At 41.2% G+C, this 19,499-nt stretch overlaps 4 protein-coding genes across 4 annotated transcripts; all 4 read left to right on the forward strand.

The window, feature by feature from the left end:
- Positions 1-1,248: 1,248 nt before the first annotated feature.
- Positions 1,249-2,646, forward strand: LOC136980538 (uncharacterized). The gene has a single exon (XM_067276664.1). The coding sequence runs from the start codon at positions 1,249-1,251 to the stop codon at positions 2,644-2,646; it is 1,398 nt and encodes a 465-aa protein (XP_067132765.1).
- Positions 2,647-5,117: 2,471 nt separating this feature from the next.
- Positions 5,118-6,278, forward strand: LOC136980539 (uncharacterized). The gene has a single exon (XM_067276665.1). It carries the CDS (start codon positions 5,118-5,120, stop codon positions 6,276-6,278), a length of 1,161 nt encoding a protein of 386 aa, XP_067132766.1.
- A 5,536-nt stretch (positions 6,279-11,814) lies between these two features.
- Positions 11,815-13,212, forward strand: LOC136980540 (uncharacterized). The gene has a single exon (XM_067276667.1). It carries the CDS (start codon positions 11,815-11,817, stop codon positions 13,210-13,212), a length of 1,398 nt encoding a protein of 465 aa, XP_067132768.1.
- A 1,783-nt stretch (positions 13,213-14,995) lies between these two features.
- On the forward strand, positions 14,996-15,520 carry LOC136980541 (uncharacterized). Its single transcript, XM_067276668.1, has one exon. The coding sequence runs from the start codon at positions 14,996-14,998 to the stop codon at positions 15,518-15,520; it is 525 nt and encodes a 174-aa protein (XP_067132769.1).
- The last annotated feature ends 3,979 nt before the right edge of the window (positions 15,521-19,499 follow it).

The following is a 19,499-nucleotide window of genomic DNA, read 5'->3' on the forward strand; positions in this document are numbered from 1 at the left end:
CACGATATTACTATACGAAATCAATACAGAGAGGAGTACTTGGAATGCCAAAGATTCTATAAAAAGACAATAAGGGAAGAAAAAACACAGAGTTGGTGGGAGTTTTGCTCAAGGGCATCGAATAACCCGTGGGGTTATATAACCAAGATGTGTTGTGATAAGCTAAGAATTACAAAAATCCTTACTGACATCCAGGATAATTCACAAGCTCCTTCAATGACGCAAGCAATGATATCTCAGTTAAACAACTACTGTCCAGATAACGATCCTTCACTAGACACCGATCTGCAAAAACAGATGCGCCTTGACTTTGACAACCTTAACAACGCTGAAAATACTCCTGCATTTACTGAAGAAGAAATCAACTGGGCCTTCATTTCTCTAGGAAGGCGCAAGGCTCCAGGCATAGATGATATAACGGCTGAATTTGTTCTTAAACTATGGAACTTAATTCCAGCCTATTTCATTAACCTTTATAACAGCTGCCTTCATTTTTCAATCTTTCCGAAGGCCTGGAAAATCGCAAGAGTGATACCTGGAACTTAATTCCAGCCTATTTCATTAACCTTTATAACAGCTGCCTTCATTTTTCAATCTTTCCGAAGGCCTGGAAAAGTTTTTGAAAAACTGATTGCAGGAAGGTTAACCTGGCACATCGAACACAATGGGCTATTTAACAGTGCCCAACATGGGTTTAGGCAGCAGAAATCTGCGGAGGAAGCAATAGATAAAACTGTCACTCAAATAAAAAATTTGTTGGAAAATAACAAGTACGTCCTAGGGGTCAGCCTCGACATCTCAAAGGCATTCGACAGTGCATGGTGGCCCCTAGTGACACAACAACTTAGTATATTTTTTGGGCAATTAAAATTCCTAAGCTTGATTATTGATTATTTTAATGATAGGAAAGCATTACTGCAGAGTGGTATACATACTGTTGAAAAGGCAATAACAAGGGGTTGTCCGCAGGGATCTGTCTGCGGTCCATTGCTTTGGAACGTAATGTTTGACAGTTTCCTTAATAATAATTTTGGCCAAACATATTGTACAGCCTACGCCGATGACGTATTCATGGTATTAGGAGGACGATCAAGAGCAGACTTGGAGACAAAGGGCAATAGTCTACTGCAAGGAATATATAACTGGGGTGAGATGTACAAATTGAAATTTAACACCAATAAAACGAAGACAATTGTTTTTAACAAATCGAGGGAAGCCAACCTATACACGAGACCTCCACACCTAAAGATGAATGGGACAACAATCAAAGTCGAAAAATCTTTACGTTACTTAGGTGTTATATTGGATTTTAGGCTGGTATGGGACAGTCATATTACCTACATCACCGATCGGACTGGCCTAATCAGCCAGGCATTCTCACAAGTTGCTAAACAGAAATGGGGACTGACCTCCAAAACACTGTCTATAGTATACGATGGAATTTATATCCCTACCATCACATATGGCTGTGGCACCTGGGGGTGGGCTATCTCAAAGGTCCACCCCAGGAGGAAAATAATCTCATCTCAAAGGCGTATGCTGCTTATGATCTCTAAAGCATACAGGACAACAAGCAATGTCTGTTTGCAAGTTATTACAAGAAAACCGCCGATTGATCTAGTGATAGAGGAAAGGCAAAAGTTATTCAAACTAAAAAGGGGAGAAAATATCAAAGTCGACACAAGAGAGATAAAACATCAAGACATCGAATGGCCGTCACCAATTGATTGTACTCTACCACTGGATAAATCCATCCTTAGTCGAGATATGCCCATGGCGGACGATACTATGGTTATTTACACAGACGGCTCCGTACACGATAACAAAGTCGGATGTAGCTTTGTTGTTTTTGACACTTACAATGAGATTGATAACTGTAAATTTCATCTGCATGATGAATGCACAATTTTCCAGGCGGAAATGTGGGCGATTAAAATGGCCGTCACCTATTCAAATGAAAACTTCAAAAACAAAAACATCAAAATATATACTAATTCGCTCTCCTCGGCCCAAACTATTAAAAATAGAAACTTACATCCGATAGCCGAGGAAATCAGAAAATTAATTCACTTGTCAATTAACAAATACGACATAGAATGGGTGAAAGCCCATCAGGGAGAGATGGGCAATGAGCAAGCTGATCTCTTGGCGAAGGAAGCTGCCACTGATGACAACCTACCGATATCATATAATAAATTAACTAAAAGAACTACTTGCAATATTTTAAAAAAGGAGACCATCAGGAAATGGCAACAAACGTGGAATCAGCACAATGAACATATTACTTACAAATTTATTACAGACATTGAGCAATTCATTCACAACAAGTGGTATAGGCCTAACCACCATATTTCGCAGCTTCTAACAGATCACGGAAAATTCGCCACCTACTTGCACAGGTTCAATCATTGCACTTCAAACATCTGCCCCTCCTGCCAAATGGAGGAAGATGGCACTTTACACTACCTCTTCCGATGCCCAACTTTTGACAGAGAACGGATTGAGCTGCAGACAACGGTACAGGAACACGGCTTAGTATGGCCTTGCAGGCCATCTGATATCTGGACTTTTAAAGATACCATCGAGGCCTTTGATAGGCTGTGCAAACAAGTGAACTTTATCAACAGTAATCACAACTTCGATTAGCGTTTTTATTATTGTTGCATTTGAACTTCCTGCTAGTATTGCCCCTTGGCGGGAGCTTGTGTCTGATCCCGGGTTATACCTCCTCACCATCCTAGAGTGAGCCCCAATGCCATCGGTGCCAATATACTGCACCTGGACTGCGGCATCAACAAAGGGCGGGGTTGGCCACGGGGGACCGCTGCTTGGGGCTTTTCCTCTTATGATTTAAAATTCTTACTTTGCTTATGTTTATGTTTTGTTTAATCCTGATAAGTTATCAGGAGCCTTTATTTGTTGTATTTATTTGATTATTATTGTATTTTGTATTAATGTATATAGTCCACCTTGAGAAAAATTGTAAATACTTATTGTTTCAAACTATTTTTCTGTAAACTACAATTTTATTGTATAATTTTCCTGATAATGCCAATAGCGGTGTCAGGATATGTACAAAATCTGTACGAAAATAAATATATATGATGATGATGATGTCCCTATCTACTTGAATTTCCTTGAATTACTTGAAATTCAAGCTATCGGACTGTACAGTACACGTGTACAGCAATCCACTGCAGGATACCTACAGAGCTTAACAACTATACATGATTAGGTTACTATGTAGGTATTATTTTGTTTTACGTTATATATTTAGCTATAGCTTTACTTATTTATTGTATGTTCAGATGTGTTTGTTTGACAATTGGTAGTGATTGATTACTGATTATACACTGTTTAACTTACTGTTTGTTTTGATTATTAAACTATGAATTAACTGTTAATTGGAGAATTACAATATTAATTGATAAGAATTGATAATTGTTAATCGCGTATTGTGTATTAAATATCTGATCAATAATATGATACATGATGTAATTAATTCGGAAGTCCAACAATTCAAGTCAAACGTATAAATGTATATAAATGTATAACTGATAAACATAGGACTACTTATCATAACTGTCTATTCACCATAATAATTAATGGGTAATTTGTAGTAATCTAACAATTGAACAATAATATGATTAATTATTGTAATTGGATAATTGGAAGTCTAACATTGTTTATATCAAACGGATAACTGATAAATATAAGCTTTACTCGGTGAATGACTGCAAATTGATTATAATTCTTGATTCATCGCTAACTATTCAACTGTTTAAAGCTTGTCTGATTACAATATTAATCGACAGCTTGTTAAAGGTAAACTTCTGTTAATTGTATAGAAAATCAGAAATTGTTAAATTACTGAGAACACATTTGAATTATTTGTAACATTTGTAACAAATAGTAATATCTGAAACATGTTACTTAGGTTATTGATTATTATTGTTGCATTTGGTAATATCTGAATTTGTTACTTGGGCTTATTATTGAAGCATTTAGTAATATTTGGAATATGTTACTTGGGCTACCGTGTGTATACATGTATACATTTATTGTTACAAATTGCACTTTTGCAAGCTTACTTACCAATCACAATCTGTCTCAATATGTGAAAATGTTCTGCATTGCTACTCAGGCTATATAGCGACCATGCGCATGTAACACAATACATGTAAGTGTGTTAACAAAAGCCTAAGATATTATTTTGTAATTATACAATCGTAGTACTGCCTAAGATATTACTGGATAGTGCTGCCTGAGATATTAATTAGGCCATCGTTAATTTTAACACTTATTGTAATTTTATTACATATATGTAAGTATGGCCTATCAACCACTGCCCCTCTGTCATGTTTGCTATAATTGTAATGTGTTGAGTTTTGTTAATATGTTATTGACACCGTATATATTGTATTGTATCGTGTATTGTTATATGTTTTCTAGCTTAAGTAATTTGTTAATTTATTTTACTTCTTAATCTTGTTCTCATTATATGAACGTAAACCCATATACCATAGGAGATATTACTCCTTTGTCTATGTATAGTATTGTCCCTATCTACTCATCCCCCACAAGTCTGATGCACTTGCCTGGTAGCGGCGGGGTGGCCGAGTAGCCCAGGACGTCCCTGGGTGAAACCAAATAGTGTGACGGCGGCTCCGGGTTCCTACATCATTGAACTTGCAACGGAGGTTTGCTGGAGGGAAAAGGCTGAGTCGAAGGCTCTCCCCCAGAGGGTACAGCCTAAAAACCGGGTTAGCACTCCCGGGCCGCCTGATAGTACAGAGGCCCGGCCCCTTCTAGCCATATGGGGCTGGCTGCCTTATCAGCAGGTGCATAATCTCGCTGTGTGTTGTAGTGCCAGCTGGCGACTGGAGAGGGCCCTGCAGCATGCGGCGGGGGGCTCTGCCGAGGCTACTGGGGGTTGAGCTGGAGGCCACCACAGCCTCGCACGGACAACAGACTGAAAGTGCGAAGGATTTGATCGAATAGCCCAGAGTTCTTTCTTATCAAACAAAATTGAAAATGTCAAATAACGATAAAACCATTTCAAAGTGCTCAGCACGATCGATGAATCCCTTAGTTCAGAAGAAGAGGAAAGCTCCGATATGGAAATTTATGAGACTACGTCTCAGAAAAAGAGGAGCAGCAGTGGAGAAGGATTAGAATTTACTCCACCAGCTAGCAAACGACGGCTCACATTAGCCGAAGCGGGTAACACCCGGCAAACTGTCAAGCAAACAATGAGAGACATAATCTCAGACCTACAAAAGATCTGTTTAGATCGAGACAACAAAATCACAAAGCAAGCGGCAGACAAGATTCTGTCCCACACTAGAGCATTCCAAGATCTAGTGATAGAGCTGCTGGCCGATAATGAGCGGCTTCAAGGAAAGCTGGAACAACAGCAAACGTTCCACGCTAATAAGCAAACAACAGAAACTGAAAGCTATGCACAAGTGACTAAACGAAGCACTCCAGTAAGACATATCAAAACTGGAGTTACTAAACCGAAGCAACAGAAAGTGCTGTTTGTCAAACCCATGGACTCAGAAAGTACAATGGACAGTGACGAACTAAAACAGAAGTTCATAAAGGCGATAGACCCGAGGAAGGACCGAATAAAATTCCGACAAATACGGAAACTTCGGAACAAATGCCTCATGTTAGAAGTAGAAGGAGAAGAAGATGCAAATAAAATAATACAGCACCCTAAATTAAGGGAGAGCGGCCTAAAAGCTCAGCCGCAGAATAAGCGCAACCCGCGCATAATAATATACGACGTTCCACGGAACATTGATGAAAAAGACCTTCCACAAGTCATGCATGAAATGAACTCAACGGTCTTTATTCAAAGTCCAAAGCAACAGGACTTCAAGCTTCTATTCAAAACGGGGAAAAGGCGAGATGACCTCGTAAACTGGGTTGTCGAAACGTCGCCTGACATAAGAAACAGCCGTCCTTGTAATAGAATTCTGTATGTTGACTACTGCAGCTGCAAAGCACGAGACTATGTGTCAGTGAGCAGATGTTTTAAGTGCCAAAGTTACGGACACGTGGCAAAATACTGCCGAGAAACAGAAGAAGTATGCTCCCACTGCATGACTAAAGGACATAGATATAAGGATTGCCCAAAAAGGCAAGAACCGGCGCAGTGCGCAGCCTGCAAGAAATTAGACAAGCCGCATACACACATGAGAAACAGCAAGCAATGTACAGCATACAAGATGGCTGTGGAACGATATCTTAGTACTACTCAGTTTGAGTGATGGCTATAGATTTCAGTATTAAAATAATGCAAATAAACGGCAGCAGGGGACAAACAGTTCCTTCGGAACTAAGGCAGGCAATGAGGACATACTGCGCCGACATCTTAGCAGTGCAGGAGCCGTACTCCGTGGCAGGTAACATAGCAGGATACGACATTAAAACGAAAATCATCCAAGGAAACAAGAATAATGAAGCCCCCTGGGCTGGTTTTATAGTCATAAACAAAGAGCTCTCTGTGCTCGATCTATCGCACATAAACGACTCACATTGCGTTAGTGCCCAATTTACTTATGGAGACTACGATTTCTATATAATAAGCACATACTTCCAGTTTGGTGCTCCAATTGAAGAGGGTCTCGATCGACTGGACGCAGCCCTCCAAAAGCTTCCCAATGCAAGAGTTATAGTCTGCGTGGATAGTAACGCAAAATCCCCAACATGGGGAAGTGATAGAACTGATTCAAACGGGGAAAAGCTTCTGTCCTTGTTTGCGGCTCATGGCCTAACAGTAGTGAACACCCCTGGACAAATCAGTACCTTCTCCTCAGGAAGAGGGGAATCGAATATCGATATAACGGCGTCAGCGGAAACATACTCCCGCACATAAACAATTGGTTAGTCCATGGGGACTGGTGTACCAGCGATCACAACGTTATCACGTTTGAAGTCACATCCACACATAAGCGGACACAAACAACTGAACTAGGAAGGTATAATACCGATAAGGCCAACTGGAGGAAGTTCAAAGCTATCTTAACTACTGAAGTTCAAAAGCGACGAGTGGTCGCAATTGAAAATAACACAGACGCAATACGTCAATGCTACGGGGTGCAGAAGGCAATCCTAAAGGCAACTACCTCAGCCATCCCAATAAGTCGAGGTCAGACACATCATCAAAGATGGTGGAACATAGAGCTCGAGAAACTAAAGAGTCAAACTTACAAAGCCCGCCGAACCTATCAGCGGGAGTCAGAGCCAGAAAGGAGAAGCATACTAAGAACTGAATATTACAGACTAAACCGTGAATTTCGCAAAGCAGTCAAAGACGCAAAGCAAAAGAGTTGGAGGCAGTACGTGACAGACACAAGTCAGGCTAACCCCTGGGGGCTGGCCTACAAACTCCAAACAGGGAAAGTAAAGCGTGCTCAGGCACTCGGCCCAATACGGCTAGGTACGACTGAAGCAACCAACTGGAGGCAAGCGACTTCCAACATCCTTGAAGCGTTGTTCAAACAAGACAACCCAGAGGAAGACTCGCCTGACCAGCAAGAGATACGGCGATGAACAAGTGATTACAAGGGCGATGAAATCAGCACTCCATTCAGAGAGTCAGAGTTGCGCTGTGCCACACACAGAATGAAGAGGGGCAAGGCCCCAGGCATAGATGGCATTACGAAGCGAATCTTAGAAGAAGCATACGAAACTATCGAGCCGGAACTATTAAGAGGCTATAATGCATGCTTGAAATATGGGATTTTCCCAACAGAATGGAAAGAGGGCAGACTTATTACAATCTTAAAACCAGGGAAAAGTGATAAGAGGCGACCCACGGTCATACAGGCCGATCTGCCTTCTCCCCCTCCTGGGAAAGGCTCTCGAAGGCCTTATTCGTATGAGGTTGAAAAACGACATAGAGAACAGAACGGAGGATAATCAATACGGCTTTCGGCCGGGGCGCTCAACTACAGACGCCATCCTACGGCTAAGAGAGGCGGTAGAAACATCAAGGAAGAAGTATGTGGTCGGAGTTTTCTTTGACATAGTGGGAGCTTTCGACCACCTATGGTGGCCAAACATACTCGATGAGCTAAGTACCCGAAAGTGCCCAAGAAACCTCTATAGGTTAATAAAGGACTACCTTCGAGACCGAAGGGTTACAATCATAGACAATAACCAGAGAGTTACAAAACAAATTTACAGAGGCTGCCCACAAGGCTCCCTGTTGGGTCCAGACATGTGGAATCTCGTCTTCGACTCAAATCTAAGGATGTTACAAGCTAAAGGGTTCAAGACAATAGCCTACGCAGACGACGAGGCAATCATTCTAGAAGGAGATAGCAGGAGAGAAATAGAACTAAATGGAGAGAAATTAATGAAGGAGCAAGAGACATGGGCCACAGCCCACAAGCTCCGTTTCTCAACCGAGAAAACCATAATGGTCTTACTTAAAGGCAACCTGGCAGTAGAGAGACCACCCACCATCAAACTCTATGGAAAGACAATAAAGATGCCCAAGACTGTTAAATACTTAGGGCTTACTATAGGGAAAGGATTTAACATCACAGAGCATGTAAAGAACATTACCAATAAAGCCTCTGATTATTTTAACCGCCTGGGCAGAATCGCAAAGGCGGACTGGGGCCTTGATAGCAAAGCAATGGCCACGATCTATAAGGGACTGTTCGTCCCGGTGATAACTTATGCAGCAGCAGCATGGGCAGACAAACTCACAGCCCATAGCAAGAGAAAATTGATAAGTGCTCAAAGCACAGCCCTTCTACGAACTCTAAAGGGATACAGAACCTGCTCAGCGGCGGCTCTGCAGGTGGTGGCAAACGCCCCACCCATTACCCAAGACATATAGACTGCTTACGCCCATTACTACATCCGTAGGGGCAAAGAATTCACCATGAACAACCAAGATTTCAGTGCGGCAAACACAAAAGACGAAAAGAAAGCAATGAAACAAGAAGTGGAACAATCACTGAGGACGCAGTGGCAAGCGGACTGGACGACAACGACCAAAGGTCGATATACATACAGGCTACTGCCAGACATTCAAGACCGTCAGAAAATGAAGTGGCTAAGAAATAACTTTTATACAACGCAATTCCTGACAGGCCACGGGGATTTTAACGCCAAATTATACGAATTCTCACTGAAAGACAGCCCACAGTGTGAGTGCAGACAAGAGGACACCGCAATTCATGCGTTGTTATACTGTCCTATATACGACCAAGAACGAAGGAAGTCGGATACACTCCAAGAACTTTCAATGAACGCCGAACTCACAGACTCAGACCTTACAACAATCCTGGAAAAGAAAAACTTCCAGCAAGTTAAAATGTCAATGGAAAATATACTGGCAAAAAGAAGAAGAATAAGGCAAGATCATAATTAAACACGACCTAACTTACACCTGAGGACTTAACAAAGAAGAAGGAGAACTAAAATGTAGATAGGGCGGCAGAAAGAAAAGAGGACAAGGCCGCTGGTATACCTTGGGCAGGGTACAGCGGGGGTGGCCGGAAGGGTGTTCTCCTGGGTGTCCCTATCTACTAAATGCCCAATCTACCTAAGAATTAAAAAACAGTATTCAACTCAAAACCGATTATGGACAGGAGTCTTAATTGGAAGATCCGAATCCTACAAAGCAACATTCAAAGAAGCATAGCTGGTGCTTCTCTTCTCAGCAAACAGCTTTATAATCACGATATAGTGTTAGTGCAAGAGCCATATTGCAGAGACAGGATCCCTGCATGCCTGCCAACATTTTGTCCTATCATCAGGGGTACAAGTGACTACCCATGGGCCGTTACCTTGGTACCGAATACAAATCTCCCAATCCTACATCACTCTAGGCACAGCAACGATTGGATTATAGTTACAGAAGTGACAATTAATGACGAAAGAGTGATCATTATCAATATATACTTTCCTGGAGACATGAATGACATTTATCTTCTAGACAACCTTCAGACTATCATGGACTCTTTCCCTAGCTGTCATATATAGTTGCTGGTGACATGAATGCGCACTCCCCAGCGTGGGGGGTGAGCAGTTAGATGAAAGAGGAGGCAGAATTGAAGAATTCATACATGAAAATGACTTGCTAATATTAAATAATCCCCTCTCTCCTCCGACCTTTAGATCGGCGAGAGGGGACTCTTGGATTGATGTGGCCTTTTGCAACTCAAATTTCTATACAAAAGTTGTTAATTGGAGAGTTTTACCAGTGGAATCGCTTAGCGATCATGCATATATAGCATTTGAAATCACCACTGATAGAAGTGAAAAAATGATATGGACACCAAGACCAAAATATGTGATCAACACTGCAAAATGGAACGAGATGAAACATTACTTGGATAACAACTTATCAAACATTGGCACTAGCGACTCAGAAAATGCTAAACTTCAAATTGAAAATAACGTTGAAATAATTGGCAAGGCTTGTGATATCTTCATCTCAAAAAAGATAATAAATAAACGAAAAGTACCATGGTGGTCTGCAGAACTAAGCGAGTTAAGACGTAAAACTAGAAAACTCAGAAAGATTTATCAAAGATGCCAAGACAACAACACAAGACTCCAACATAAAGAAGAATACTTAACCTGTCAGAAAATATATAAACAGAAAATAAAAACAGAAAAGACAGGCAGTTGGCAAGAATTTTGCACAAAGGCCTCCACTAACCCCTGGGGGTTTATCACCAAAATGTGCTGCGGCAAGCTGCGTAAAACCAAGATACTGACTGACAATCAAATAACCACACAGACACCATCTATGATCCAGGCACTGATATCTCAACTGAATGGTTACTGTCCAGATGACAACTCAACACTTGACAACGATTGGCAAAAACAGATGAGAATCGAATCAGACCTACTTACCAATACAGAAGACACCCCTTGTTTCACATACGAAGAAATCAACTGGGCCATTACAACATTGGGCAAGCGCAAAGCGCCAGGATTAGATGACATAACTGCCGAGATCGCTATTGAACTGTGGAAAATAATTCCCGAATCCTTAAACAATTTGTATAACAGTTGCTTAAAATATGCAATATTTCCACACGCCTGGAAGGTGGCACGAGTGATTCCGGTTCCAAAACCAGGATCCATTTTGGATAGCAGGCCGATATCACTCCTGCCTATTTTGGGAAAAGTTCTTGAAAAACTAGTGACAAGGAGACTTACATGGCATCTTGAACATCATGATTATATCAATAAAGTGCAATTTGGCTTCAGACAACAAAAATCGGCAGAAGACGCCATAGATAAAACGGTACATTATATCCGAAAATTATTGGAAACCAACAAATACGTCCTAGGGGTCAGCCTTGACATCTCCAAGGCATTCGACAGTGCTTGGTGGCCCCTAGTGACACATCAACTAAGAAGATTCAACTGTCCCAGAAACATACTGGGTCTCCTTGTTAATTATTTTAAAGAAAGGAAAGCCATACTTCAATACGGAATACACAGTGTTGAAAAGGATATCACGAGGGGTCCAGGGATCAGTCTGCCCGCAGGGATCAGTCTGCGGCCCCCTGTTGTGGAATATCATGTTTGACAGTTTTTTAACTAACAACTTTGGACAAACGCACTGCGTTGCATACGCGGATGACGTCTTTATGCTACTGCAGGGAAGGTCTCGGGCAGATTTAGAAGAAAAAGGGAATGGACTTTTACAAAAGATCTACGACTGGGGAGAACAACACAAGTTTAAATTCAATACAAATAAGACAAAGGCTATTGTCTTTAACAAGCCTAGAGAGAGCAACTTGTACACTAGACCACCACACAAAAATGAACGGTACTACTATAAAAGTGGAAAAATCTTTAAAGTACTTGGGAACTATCATCGATTTTAGACTATCATGGGATAGTCACATAGAATACATTACAGGAAGAACTGGCCTTATTTGTCAAAGCTTCTCCCAGGTGGCAAAACAGAAATGGGGTCTTAGTTCTAAATCGCTATCCATCATATATGAAAGTATATACCTGCCAACAATCACATACGCTTGTGGAACCTGGGGATGGGCAACTACTAAAGTTCACCCCAGAAGAAAGTTAATATCCTCCCAGAGAAAAATATTACTGCTAATATCTAAAGCATATAGAACCACAAGCAATGCAAGCCTACAAGTTATAACTATGAAGCCACCGATTGATCTGGTTATTGAAGAGAAACAAAAACTATATAAACTCAAAGGAGGAAAAAATATAATAATAGAAAATAGAGTGATTACACAGCAGGACATCGAATGGCCTTCGCCTATAAGCCAAACACTCCCACCTGAGAAAGTCATATTCCACAATGAAGGCGCTGCAGTAGAGGACACCTTAGCCATATATACCGATGGCTCATATCATGACAATAGTGTAGGATGCAGTTATGTGATATACAAGGACAACAGAGAAATTGATTATTGCAAATTTCGTCTTCACAGCGATTGCACAATTTTTCAAGCCGAGATGCACGCAATAAAAATGGCAATTGAGGACATTAATCATAATTTCAACAACCATCGCATAAAAATTTACACGGACTCCTCTTCATCAGTCCAAACTATCAAGAATAGAAACTTGAATCCTACAGCTGAAAGGATTAGAGAAATAATCTTGGCCTCCACAAACAAATTTGAAATTGAATGGGTGAGAGCTCACAAAGGTGAGACAGGAAATGAGAGGGCAGACTTCCTGGCAAAGGAAGCTGCCGTAGAAAAATCTCTGCCCATAGCTTACAACAAGTTAAGCAAAAATACACTATGCAATATTCTACGAAATGATACTTTTAACAAATGGCAGAACATGTGGAATCAGCATACCGGACACATCACATACCAATTTATTCCGAATTTAAAGGAATTCAAAGATAACAAATGGTACAACCCCAATCACAACTGCTCGCAAATGCTGACAAGTCATGGCAGGTTTGCTTCGTATCTTCATAAATTTAAGCATTGTACATCCAAGCTATGCCCAACTTGTAACATAGAAGAAGATGGACCCAGTCATTACATATATCGATGCCCTACTTTCGAACGAGAAAGGCTTGAGTTAAAAGTTGCGATACAGGAACAAAAAATTAATTGGCCCTGCAGGCCATCTGATATATGGACTACTAAATCTACTTACATGGCCTTCGACAGGATGTGCAGTCAAATAAATTACATAAACCGTAATCAAACCTTTACTTGACTTCCTTCAACCCCTAGCTGAATGCTTATCAACTGTTACTTATGGCAACCATGTAATTCCATGGTTCTCCTAATGAGCTATTAGGGAATTGTAAATAGTTTATGTTTACAATACAATAGTTTGTCATTGTCCACTTTAATTATATTTGTAATTCAAATGTATCATTCCCTATTGTATTGTAAACATAAACTATGTTATCACACCTGGTTATGCCTCAAGCGGTACCAGGTGATGTACAATCTTATGTACCGAATAAAAATAATAATGAATGAATGAATGTCCCTATCTACTGGGCTGCGGTCCCAATTTGTGAGATTATCGTGAGCGATTATTTTGGCGAATATTTGAGCATTTTTAGCTTAGCCCTTTTCGCTGCTTTTCACGAGTTATCTCTGGGGAAGGCGTATCTGTGTACCTCCTCGAGGTGCAGCCCGCAAGTACCCTTCGGGGGAAACCAAACACAGTAGCGCAATAAAGTTGGTTTTTCTTTCTTTTGTTTTACTAATTAGTTTGTTCTTTTTGTATACTAATATTAACCTTTCCTTGGCCCTTTTTGTGGTTTTATGGCTTCTCAGCCTGATAAGGGGACACCAGGGGTGTCTCTCAGGACTGAGAGCCAGGATGTGGATGTCCTGAGCGGTGAGTTTCCTTCCCTGCCGGGCGCAGGGGTTGTAGAAGCTCACCAACTAAGAATCAAAAAAGCAAAGACTGTGCAAACAGAACTTTCAGCATATTTGACTTCGAATGCTGGTTCTAAAATTGGTTCTAGGGACCACATTCAAACGATCATGAGCAAAGTTACTCAGATAATTGACATCTTGGCCAGTAAGTCGAGTGAAGACAGCACTGTGACCAAGATGTTTGAAAAAATTACTGAACGGTTGGATGAGATTAGTAATGGTGGACTTACTGCAAGTAGGTCATATGCTCAGGCTGCTGGCCTCCCAAAAGTTAATAGGTTTCCAATAGAGAAAAAAAGAAGTGTTGATTATTCAACCAAAGTCAGGTGATGGGGAAGCTGAGGAAACTAAACAAAAACTTAAGGAAAGTATTCAGCCCCATAAGTTGGGAATTGGGATCAGGAGAATCAGGAAGCTCAGGAAGGGAGCTATAGCTGTTGAGGTCGACAAAGCGGTTGACAAAGCTATTTTACAGAATGCTGTAAGTAGAATTGATGGTCTGGAGGCAAAAGAGGCAAGAAAACGCTTGCCCAGGATCATAATACATGGTGTCCCTCGAGATATTCAGAAAGCTGAATTGATCGAGTATATTGTCGAGCAAAATGCTGACATAAAAAACAATGAGTATAAGGATGAGGAGTTTGCTAAGGCATTCAACCCTCAGTTCCAACTTGGAAGCAGGGATAGACCTTTTTGTAGCTGGGTTGTGGAGGTTACACCTTCACTCAGGAAGATCTTGATGGCCCTAAAGAGAATAAATCTTAACTGGGTGAGGTGTAATATCGAGGATTTTATCCCTGTTATCCAGTGTTACAATTGTTGCAAAATGGGCCATTTTGCGAAGGATTGTAACGAAACCAAACCTATATGCAGTCAATGTGGTCAAGATCATAGATTCAAAGAGTGCCCTAATAAGAATACTGTTAAAGTTTGTGCTAATTGTAAGCATGAAAAGTATTCTGATGTTCGGCACAACGCACTAGATAAAAAATGCCCTATAGTGCAACGTATGAGAAATTTGATTATCAGCCGTATTGACTATGGATAGTGGTCTTAAGCCGCCCTTGCTAAATTACAATACTATTAAAGTAGTTCAGCTTAATATGCAGAGGGCAATTGCTGCGGGCTCCATGCTGAATAAGGTCATGGAGTCTACAGATATAGCCATTATTCAGGAGCCTTATGTCCTTCATGGCAAGGTTGCGGGCTTGGGGCTTGGGCTTAGGCTTAGCGTTATTCACGCTAGGTGTGCCAGGCCATCTGCTGTGCTTGTTTGTGCAAACAGGAATATTGATATTCAGTTTTGCGAAGAGTACAGCGATGCAAATGTGGCTTGCGCTGATATGATTATTCAGGGCAAGCGTACGATCTGGGTCAGTGTCTATCATACTTTTGGGGAGCCTATTAGGCATACCCTTAATAAGATCGATAAAATCATGCGGCATTTCGGCGCATGCGATGTTATCATTGGTGGGGATTTTAATGTTCACTCCCCAGTCTGGGGCGGGGAGGAACATGATGAGGAGGCTGATGATCTATTGGAATTTCTCGCCGAGCATGGTCTCCACATTCTTAACGATCCTGATTCCCCCCAACTTTTGATGGCCCAAGAGGGGCAAGTTGGATAGACCTCACCATTTGTAATAATGGTGCTTTCCTGAGTATTCAGGATTGGGAGGTCAGTATGGAGCCGAGCATGAGTGACCATAGGTTGATTCTTTTTCGGCGGTGGGCAGTGTTTACCAAAGAACGGAATGTTCGCACTTTGTTCAACACTAATCGTGCGAATTGGGAGAAGTTTGGTAATGCTTTAAATATAAGTATGCTGGAGTTCCCTATGCCTGAGGTGTATGAAGGCAGGCAGGTCGTGAACTTTACAAGTAGGTTAATTGACGTTTGTAAGGAGTGTATCCCGGCTAGGAAGCCTGGTATGCACACCGTTAAATGGTGGAACTCTGATTTAACCTACATTAGGAAGCAGAATGTTTACCTCAGGCGTAGATATCAGCACTGTTACGATCCTGTTGAGCGGAACAGGCGTAAGGCCATTTTTGTAAGGTTTGAAAAGTTTTACAAGGGTAAAATCAAACATTACAAGGTCGAGTCTTGGAGGCGCTTTTGCGCCGACAATGCGTCAGACCCCTGGGGAATGTTGTATAAGCTTGGGACCGGCCGCATTAAGGCTAGGTCGGTCTTGACTTCTATTGGGACTGTTGGTAATTCTGCCGCTTCCCTGGAAGATACTGTTGATACGCTTATGACGCATTTCTTTCCTGAGGATAATGAGAGTTGGGACGAGGATAGCCATACGGCTATTCGTGAAGAACTCCAGACGGAGTATACTTCTTGTGACAATCCTCCCTTTACTAGGGAAGAGGTCTATCACAGCATCATGAGGATGAAAATTAACAAGGCTCCCGGGGAGGATGGTATTGATTGTCACATTTTTCGGGCGACCTGGGATGTGTGTTCAGAGACTCTAGTAAGGGTTTTCAATTATTGTTTGCAGTTTGGCACTTTTCCTGATATTTGGAAAAGGGCCTTAGTGGTGATCTTTTCGAAGCCCAATCGGATTGATCACTCTGACCCATCCAGTTTTCGGCCTATCAGTCTGCTCCCAGTTTTGGGAAAGATATTAGACGACTTAATGATCAATAGGATTATGTGGCACATTCATGATAATGGTGGTCTGCACACTACGCAGTATGGCTTTAGTAAACAGAAGTCTACTGAGGATGCCATTAATATGGTTGTTATAATATTAATAACCTTTTGCAGACCTACAATTATGTTGTGGCTATCAGCCTTGATATTATGGGTGCTTTCGATCATGCCTGGTGGCAGGGCATCCTTTTCAAGCTTAGGAGGTTAAGGTGCCCAAGGAACTTATATTATCTAGCTGCTGACTATTTATCAAATAGGTCAGCATGCTATGTTACCAATTTCATCTGTGTACAGAAGCATTTAGAGAGAGGTTGCCCACAGGGCTCTAAGTCCGGGCCCAGCTTCTGGAATATTATTTTTGATGATATTCTTATTAAGATTAGCGAGTGTGGTATTCAGGCTACGGCTTATGCTGATGACCTGATGATTGTTGTACCTGGTCAAACTCGTAAGGATCTTGAGATTAATGGTATGAATATTCTTAACAAGATTTCCCAGTGGGGAAGGGAATTAAAGCTTGTTTTTAATCCCAAGAAAACGATGGGGATAGTGTTTTCTAACACTAGTAATACGCTTCTTAAGCGTATACCATTAATTAAGATGGATAACGCCTCTATTATGATAGTCAAGCGTATGAGGTATCTTGCGGTTACTCTTGATAATAAGCTCAACTGGATTGAGCACATTAAGGACGTTAAGCTTAAGAGTATTACTATAATGAATAGGCTGGCACAAGTAGCCAAGAGTCTGTGGGGGCTCAACTCTGAAGCCCTCAATATCATTTATGAGGGGCTTGTCGTTCCTATGTTGGCCTACGCTGCTTCTGCCTGGTGGCCTAATGCCTATAAGGCAATGCAGGGTAGGCACTTGGCCAGGGTGCAGCGTATGGCATTGTTAAGGAGCTCAAAATGTTATCGGACAATTTCTAATGAGGCCTTGCTTGTTTTGACTGGAAAGCCTCCTATTGAGTACATTATTGAGGAGCATGCCAAGCGTTATCTGGCTAGGAAAGGGTATCTTTCTGTTACCCTTGAGCCGATTTTTGATACACCTAACTGTGATCTTAACGTTAGTTACTGGAGCTTGCCTAAGCCAAACATCAATTTTCGTATCACTATGGCAGATACGAGTTTTCTTGCTGATACCCATATTTACACGGATGGTTCCAGGTCTGAGGATGGTGTTGGTGCGGCTTTTGTCGTTTACCAGCATTGCTTGGAAGTTTTTTCTCAGGTCTTTAAGTTGGAGAGCTTTTGCTCCAACTTTCAGGCTGAGCTTTTGGGTATCAAAGAGGCTATTAACTGGTGTATTTCTGGTCGGTGTTATCAGGATGTCTGTATTTATACAGACAGCCGCAGTGCTCTCGATGCCTTGCAAGACAGCAGGGCACTTCATCCTTTAGTCTACACTATTAAGTGTATGTTATTGGATAATGATCTGTTCAATCGTATCAGGTTCATGTGGGTGCAAGCGCATACCGGTATTACCGGTAATGAGAGGGCCGATCACTTGGCTACACTTGCCGTCAGGAACTTGGATATCGATTATAACAATTTTCCGCTGTGCTATATCAAGCGGAAGTTGAGGGATACCACTCTGCTGCGTTGGCAGGAGAGGTGGTTGCACAGTGATAAAGGTCGATATACCTTCAGGCTGTTGCCTAATATTGAAGAGTGGATTAGGAATTTGAACTGTATTGTTCGTGATAAGTTCTCTATGTTTGTGCTTAAGATCACAACGGCCTTGGTGATTATCTGTCAAGGTTTAATCTTAAGGATAACCCGTTGTGTATCTGTGGTTTTGGTACTGAAAATATTGAGCATATCATATATGATTGTACTGCCTTTCAAAGGGAAAGGTTTTATCTTTCCCAGGTTGTTTATAGTGAGGGAGAGGATTGGCCTTGTTCCCTCTACAAGCTCATTCGCAATGAAGTTATGCTTCAAGAATTGCGTCAGTTTGTGCGTGTTATCTTGCGGGCAAAGTTAGTTCAAACGCGTAACTAATATATTACTAATACTTACCTTTTACTAACATGTTTTACTGATTGTTGATCGTGCTATGTTTTACTGCTGTTTTTTGGGAATTTTAAATCCCTGCTATGCCTAGCGGTGCAGGGACTGATCCCTGTGCGGTGCAGGGGACTGATCCCTGTATAGGGAAATGATGACCCCTTAATGGAAAAAAAAAAAAATGTCCCTATCTACTACTGAGTTTGGATGTTCTAAAATGGATAAGCTGCTAGTCTCTTTGCTCTGTGATTTTTCTGTGATTTCTGCGTAAATAAGTGTTTCCGATTACTACTTTTTTGTGGATTTTTGCTTCGGAAGGTCAAGGGGAGGAAATAACATCAAGTAGGCACTCTCAATTTTATTAATTTTTGAATTATACCTCAAAAACCGCTTTTTTCGATTTTCCGGGTTTTTGATTTCGACTAACCGGGTTTTTGCGATCTCGTCGGGTGCGGGACCCGCTTGGAGATAAGACTACCAAAAATTGGGTCTCCGGGTCAATTATTTCTCGAGTTAGAAGCCCACTTCCGGTTCGGCAGTCGAACGTCCGTTCTGCGCTTCCGGTTTGTTCTATTATTATGAAACTTGGGTAGTTCTTAAAGGACCTCATAAGCAACTTGTATTTTAAATTTCATTAAAATCGGATTAATAGAATTTGAATAATGGCAAAAGTTAAATTGAATTCTAAAATCAACATCTCCATCTTCTTGGTCGCCATGACAACGGTCATTGACCTTTCGATCGATCGTTTCTGTTGAATCTGCTTAAATTGAAGTTTTTCTTCTCTATTAATAATACAACCCCCCACATATTATACATTTTTCGAATCGGGACAATACGAGGATTATTATTATCGCAATTTTAATAATATAGGATAAATATATATACTATCATTTTATTTTTATTTCGCGTTTTTGATATATTGTGTAAT

The sequence above is a fragment of the Centruroides vittatus genome, unplaced genomic scaffold (genome assembly GCF_030686945.1).
Source record: "Centruroides vittatus isolate TY-2023 unplaced genomic scaffold, ASM3068694v2 contig_705, whole genome shotgun sequence".
In the NCBI taxonomy this organism is placed as follows: domain Eukaryota; kingdom Metazoa; phylum Arthropoda; class Arachnida; order Scorpiones; family Buthidae; genus Centruroides; species Centruroides vittatus.